The 6,977-nt window shown below is 56.0% G+C and overlaps 2 protein-coding genes across 4 annotated transcripts in view; one reads left to right on the forward strand and one right to left on the reverse strand.

Annotated features, from left to right (window-relative positions):
* Positions 1-2,548, reverse strand: part of SAMD4B (sterile alpha motif domain containing 4B) — a 38,222-nt gene extending 35,674 nt beyond the window's left edge. The window contains exon 1 of one of the 3 annotated variants that reach the window (XM_012657105.1): positions 2,435-2,548. The gene's annotated coding sequence lies outside the window, so the exon portion shown is untranslated. The remainder of the gene's footprint in view (positions 1-2,434) is intronic. The other 2 variants (XM_012657104.1, XM_012657106.1) reach the window with 2 other exon arrangements.
* GMFG (glia maturation factor, gamma) overlaps positions 1,529-6,977 on the forward strand; it is a 10,078-nt gene continuing 4,629 nt past the window's right edge. Inside the window, exon 1 of the mRNA XM_012656976.1 lies at positions 1,529-1,542. Within this exon, the coding sequence (XP_012512430.1) occupies positions 1,529-1,542 (14 nt within the window). The remainder of the gene's footprint in view (positions 1,543-6,977) is intronic.

Here is a 6,977-nt window from a genome sequence, read left to right on the forward strand (position 1 = left end):
AGGATCAGAATTACTAGGAGGTTTTGTTAAAAGCTCAGATTGCTGGGCCCTACTCCCAGGTTTTCTGATTCAGCGGGTCTGGGCAGGACCCAAGAATCTGCATTTCTAGCAAATGATGCTGCTGCTGCTGCTGGTCCAGGAACCACACTTCGAGAACCACTGCTATAGGGGAAGGGATTCTTCAGTGAGGAGGCCCTCAAAGGCGAAAAGGAAGGTGACTTCTGAAAGGGAAATGGGGAGAGTTCTCAAGAAGTCCCTAAGGAGGGTGTTAAGGAGGAGGGTCTGTGAGGATGGGGCCTAAGAAAACGGGTCTGAGAGGAAGGTCTCTGAGCATTGGGATTTCTAGGGGGTGGGGTCTCGCCAGGATCTTTAAAACAAGACAGCAGCTCTGGGGGGACGAGTCTGGAGGATATTGGGGGCCTCCGAGGGGATAATGGAAGAAGGAGGCTTAGACCCAAAAAGGGTCTCGGAGCTGATTTCAGAGGAAAGAGAAGGGGGGAAACGGCAGGATGTAAGCAGGAATTCTGAAGGGGGTAAATCCGATAGGGTCCTGAGTAAGGTTCCTCGGGAGTATGAGAAGGGGAACCGGAGGGAGGGTTCTGAGGAAGTCTCAGGAAGCACTGGGTGGGTTGCTGATGCAGGGCAATTTTGGAGAAAATTCTCTGAAGGGTGTCTGGGGAAGATGTGGTCTTCTGAGAGAGGTCTTGGGTGTACCGGAGTGGGATAACAGACCCATCTTTTTAGGAAAAACTCTTCGGAGATCTCAGATGAGGAGACACCTCTGAGTAAAGTCTCCAAAAGAGTTTATGGAGAAGGTGGGTCTTCCGACGGGTACCTGGAGTGTCAAGAGCATAGGGTTTTTCAGAAAGAAGTCTAGGACTCCCTAAGAGCAGGTGCCCAGAAAGTTATTTTGAGAGAAAATTAGGTATGTATGGGGGTCTTCTACGGGGGGTTCTAGAGGATTCGGGAGACTTATAAGGGCAAGGTCAGGGAGGGAAATCTCTAGAAAAGTCTCTTGGTAAGGCAGGAGGTCTCTGAGTAGCGATGCAAGAGGTTCTGGGCAGGAGGGTCTCTGAGAGGGATTTCCACTGCGTATCTCAGGACGGCTCGAGGGGGTCACGAAGAGAATCTTGGGGTCTTATGAGGTTGTGAGGAGGATCTTTACAAGGTTCACCTAAAACAGATCTAGAAGGGGGGGTTTTGAAGGGTTATCTAAGAGGGGTTCAGAGAATACGAGAGAGAAACTATGAACATAGTTTTGGAACCACGGGGCGCGGGTTACTGGGAAAGATTTGGGATACGCAAAAGGGGTTTTGGAAGAGGCTGTTGGAATATGCGAGAAGAGTCCTCTGGAGATGTCAGGCAATATCTGGAGAAGATTTTTGGAATAAGTGGAGGTGGGGGAGAAGGCCTTGTGAAGACTGCTGGGGTCCATGCCCTCTAGGGCATCTCGGGGTCTGAGATCTGGGGGATACGAGGTCTCTGAGGGAGACGGTTGGGGTCTGTGAGGGAGGAGTGTGTACGGGACATGGCGGCAGCACGGTGCGCAGGGGTGGGTCTTCCAGGCCAGTTTTGGGGATCTGGGGCCATTTCAGAGCGTCTCTGAGGAAGACTTTTCGGAACAGGGCAAGGAGATCTTCGGGGAGGACAATCAGCGCACACGGGGGCACGCTGGAGGACTGGGAGGGGGTTTCTGAAACGCAGGGGACATCAGTGGAAAATCTCCAAGGAGGTTTCTGGAAGGGGGCTAGGTGGAAGGGAAAATTCTTAGGCTATGTGAGGGGAAGTCTGGGGGAGCCTGCTGGGCTATGCGAGGCAGGTCTTTGGGGGAGATTTCTGGAACGAACGGGGTGTGGAGGGGGTTTCGGGGAGCCTCTGACGAGGTCTGGAGGGTTTGTGGGGAGGCTGCTGGGGGACAGAGCCGAGACACGCGGCTGGGACACACGAGGAGGGGCCTCGCGGGGTATTTTTGGAGACAGGAGGGTGCGGATCTGGGGCCAGAGGGCGGGGGTCTGGGAGGAAGGCTGCTGGGACACAGGAGGGTCCCCGGGGAGGACGGTTGAAGCGTGAGGGGTGGGCTCTGCCGAAGCCTTTCGGAGCCCCCGAGCGCGGCCGGGGGGTGAGAGGCGCTCTCGGGGGAGGGTCCGTGGGGGGTCACGAGCGAGGTCCCGGCCCAGCCCCTCGGCGATCGGAGGTGCGAGGACGATTTCGGAGCGAAGCCTCTGAAGGGGCCCGGCCGGGAGACTCGGGCACGGGCGCGGGGATTCTCCCGGGGCCCGGCCCCGGAGGCCCGCGCTCCGCGCCCGCCGCCGCCCGCGGCTCGGGGTCCCTGAGGGGGCGGGGCCGCCCGCGCGGCCTGGGTCGCCCTGAGGGGAGCCCCGCGCGCCCCGACTCGACGCCGCCCCGCGCCCGCCCGGCCTGGCCCGAGACTCACCGCCTCGGCCGCCGCCGCCGCCGCCGCCGCCGCCCGGGCCTCCTCAGGCCACCGCCGCCGCCGTCGCCCCCTCTCTGCCCGCGAGCTCCCCTCCCTCCTCCCGCACCGACCACCGCCGCCGCCACCGCCGCCGTCGCGCTGCGTCACCGCGCCGTGCGTCACCGCCCCTAGCCCCGCCCCGACGGGGCCGCCGCGCACCGGCATTAGCTTGTGCCCCGGTGACGAACGGCACGCCAGCCAACGGGCGGCGAGGGCAGCCCGAAGGGCGGGAGGTGTGCGCCGGCAAAGGCGGGGTCCTGGCGGGGAGGGGAGCAACGGGGGTGGAATGAGGCCCTAGAGGCCCGCCCCCTCCTCAGTGGGATTGGTCCGACGTGGGGGTGACGGGCAGTCGGCCAGGCCCGGACTCGGGGCCGACGGGCGGGGAAGGGGAGGGGCGCGCGCGGCGTTGCCCAGGGCAACGGGCCCGGCGGAGCCTGGGATTGGGCCTCCAGGCCCGCAGGGGGCAGTGTTGCGCCGATCTACCTCAGCTGCCCCGAGCTAAGTCACAATTCCTTATTCTGGCGTTCGGGGCCTCCTCTTCCCCTCCCCTCTGACCCCCCTGCCCCCGAGGACTTTGCCCCGCTCTGTCCCAGGCCGTCCAGGGTGGGAGTCTGCACTCAGGCTTCTGGAATCTCAGTGTTCTTCCCTCTCCACTCTCCGAGCCTGCTGCCTCCCCTCTCAGAGGGGAACAGCGAAGCGAGACTACCCTTTTAGGACTGAAGGAGAGAATGCGTGAACGCGCTCGGCACAAATGGGAGTTGTCGCTATGACTTTTGTCGTAATTTAGTCATTCCACAAACTGTCCTGCATGAGGGTGAACTGATCAGAGGGGGAGCCCGCACTCAGAAGGCTCTTGGGTGACAGACGTGGCTTGTTACAGGAACTCGAAGAAATGCAGTCAGGGCCAGGCGTGGTGGCTCATGCCTGTAATCTCGGCACTTTGGGAGGTCGAGGAGGGAAGGATCGCTTCAGGCCAGGAGTCGGAGACCAGCCTGAGCAACATAGCGAGACCCCTGTCTCTACAAAAAAAAAAAAGGGGGCCGGGCTCGGTGGCTCCCGCCTGTAATCCTAGCACTTTGGGAGGCCGAGGCGGGCGGATTGTTTGAGCTCAGGAGCTCGAAACCAGCCTGAGCAAGAGCGAGACCCCGTCTCTACTGAAAAAAAAAATAGAAAAATTAGCCAGGTGTCCCAGCTACTCGGGAGGCTGGGGCAAGAGGATCGCTTGAGGCCAGGAGGTTGAAGTTGCAGTGTGCTATGATGAGGCCACTGCACTCTAGCCTAGGCAACAGAGCGAGACCTCGTCCCCCCCAAAAAAAAGAATTGCAGTCAGGGTGAAGTGTAGACTTCAAGACAGGGAGTGGTGAGAAGTGAGAAGAGGCCAGATGTTTGGCCACTTGAGGGAGTTTGGACTTGCCCTGAGGGCACTAGGGAGCCATGGAAGGAAGGGATTCAAGCCGGGGAAGATCATGGTGAGTGTGGGGTTTTGGAAAGATGTCTCTGGCTTACTTACATAAGGTGAACGGATTGGAGGGAATGTAACTGGGGGCTTGGAGTCCAGGGAGGCAGCTGGGGGAGGTGAAGGGGAAGAGGAGGGTTTGCATCAGGGCAGGACTGTGGGGAGGGAGGAGGTGCAGGTCGGAAGGGTGCCCGGGAGGCAGAAAGAACAGGCTCTGAGACTGGCTGGCCACATAGTGGGAGAGGGAGAAAAGTCTAGGACAAGGCCCTCTGGCTGGGATATTGGGCCTCAGAGGAGAAGCAGGTTGGGAAGATGCTGAGCCCAGCATGGGACACCCAGCAGCGAGGTCCAGAAGGGTCCCCAAACCCCAGGGTCTGGACCTTAATAGAGAAATTGGGGCTGGAGACCAAGATTTAAGGATCATCAAAGATGGTAACTGAGGCCGTGGGAGTTAGTGACCTAGCCTGGGGAGGGTTTGGAGGATGAATGGAGACAAGGAGTGGACAGAATCCTGAGAAACATAGACACTCAGGCTTTGAGCAAAGGAATTGACATTCTCAATGATGACTGAGAAGGGGCAGCTGGAGAGAGAGGAGGAAGCCAGGGGAGGGGTATCACAAACCCTATCCACTACCTCCTACATTTAAGCAACAATGTTTGCGCTATAGAATGGTTCATTGACAGATGCTGGGTCATTTATTCGTTCAACAATACTTCTTGAGTATCTAATATATGCCAGGCTCTGCTCAAGGTGCTAGAAATACAGCAATGTACAAGACAGACAAAAATCCGTGTCTTCATGAAATGTACATTCTAGTTGGGGGACACAAACAATAAATTAGGAAATACGATGTAACTTGGTGATAAGTGCTGTGGAGAAAAATAAAGCGAGCTAAGAGGATAGAGTGATGGGGTCGGAATTATTGGGGAAAGGCCTCTTTTCATCAGGTGGGATTTAACAGAAATCTGAAAGAATGAAGGGGTAAACCATGAGGGAAAGAGGGTTCCAGAAAGAGGGAACAGCAAGTGCAAAGGCCCTGTGGTAGGATCATTCACAGAACCACAAAGAGGCTAGTGTGGCTGAAGTGGAGTGAGCAAAAAGGAGAGTAGTGGAGGAAGAGGTCCAAGAGGTAATGGGGTAGGAGTGGTGGCAGATAATTTAAAGTTCATTGTAAGGACTTTGGCTTTTAAACAAATGATACAGGCAGCATGGGAGGGTTTTGAGAGGGGAGGCATGTCATCTGACTTTGGTTTTATTAGGGGGGGCAGGGTGGGATCAGGGAAACAGTATGGAGGCTGTTGCCATAGTTCAGGTGAAGGTGGGCAGGACCAGGGTATGGGCTATAGAGTGGGGAGAAGCGGGCAGGTTCTAGTTATATATATTTATATAAATATGTATAATACACACACACATATTTTGAAACAGGATCTCCCTCTGTCACCTCAACTAGAGTGCAGGGGCATCATCGTAGCTTACACTGTAGCTCACAGCAACCTCAAACTCCTGGGCTCAAGCGATCCTCCTGCCTCAGCCTCCCGAGTAGCTGGGACTACAGGCATGCGCCACCACGCCCAGCTTGTTTTTCTATTTTTTTGTAGAGACAAAGTCTTGCTCTTGCTCAGGCTGGTCTCTAACTCCTGACCTCAAGCGATCCTCCCGCCTCAGCCTCCTAGGATTACAGGTGTGAGCCATGGCGCCGGGCGAGGTTCTGGTTACATTTTGAAGTCCAGAGTGAAGTTGTGATGTATATTATAAGAGGAAAGAGAAGGGTCTTCGAGGATGACCCTAAGACGTGCGGGTGGAGATGTCCATTTGGCAGGTGGATGGAGGAGTCTGGAGTTCAGGAGAGACGCGGGCTGGACAAACAATAAGGGTCTCCCCTGTGAAAGCCTGGACGAGATCTGGAAGAGGATAAGGTAGATGGAAAAGAGAAGGGGACCAAGTACTGAGCCATGGGACACTCCAGTGTTAAAAGCAGGCATCAGCAAGAGAGGGTGAGAAGGTTCATCCAGAGGAGCAGGAAGAAAACCAGGCAAGTGAGACGTCCTGGAAGCCAAGCGAAGAAAATGTTCCAGGGAGCAGGGAGTGATGGAAAGTGCCAGATGCAGCCGATGGGGGTCATTGGTCACCCTGACGAGGGCGTGTCGTAGAGGGGCAGGGGTGAAAGGCTGGTTGGAGAGGGTTTAAGGGAAAATTAGGATGAGCAGTTGGAGGCAGCAAGTGTAGACAATTCTTTTGAGAAATTTTGCTGAAAAGGGAAGGAAATGAATGAGCATTGCTGGACAGGAGATAGGGTTTTTAGTCTTTAAGACGAAGAAAATAAGGCCGGGCGCGGTGGCTCATGCCTGTAATCCTAGCACTCTGGGAGGCCGAGGCAGGCGGATCACTCAAGGTCAGGAGTTCGAGACCAGCCTGAGCAACAGTGAGACCCTGGGAGGCCGAGGAGGGAAGGATCGCTTCAGGCCAGGAGTCGGAGACCAGCCTGAGCAACATAGCGAGACCCCTGTCTCTACAAAAAAAAAAAAGGGGGCCGGGCTCGGTGGCTCCCGCCTGTAATCCTAGCACTTTGGGAGGCCGAGGCGGGCGGATTGTTTGAGCTCAGGAGCTCGAAACCAGCCTGAGCAAGAGCGAGACCCCGTCTCTACTGAAAAAAAAAATAGAAAAATTAGCCAGGTGCAGCTACTCAGGAGGCTGAGGCAGGAGGTTCACTTGAGCCTAGGAGTTTGAGGTTGCAGTGTGCTACGATGATGCCATTGCACTCTAGCTTGAGCAACAGATGCAGACTCTGTCTCAAAAAAATAAAAAAAATTCCAGTTGACGGTAAATCCAGGAAGGCCTCCCGGAGGAGGGGAAAAGCAAAGGAGCTCATTATTAATATCGTTTGTTAATTGAACGCATCCACCGTGCTGGGAGCTACATAAAGCTGTTTTTATCCTCAAAACAATCTCCAACCCGAGGGGTGAAGTTACTTAGCTAGGGTCACAGAGCAAGGCAGCTTTCGAACCCTGGGCTGAGCGATTGCAAAGCCTGACAGGTCCTGGAAGATG

Source organism: Propithecus coquereli, unplaced genomic scaffold (genome assembly GCF_000956105.1).
Source record: "Propithecus coquereli isolate 6110/MARCELLA unplaced genomic scaffold, Pcoq_1.0 Scaffold53, whole genome shotgun sequence".
In the NCBI taxonomy this organism is placed as follows: domain Eukaryota; kingdom Metazoa; phylum Chordata; class Mammalia; order Primates; family Indriidae; genus Propithecus; species Propithecus coquereli.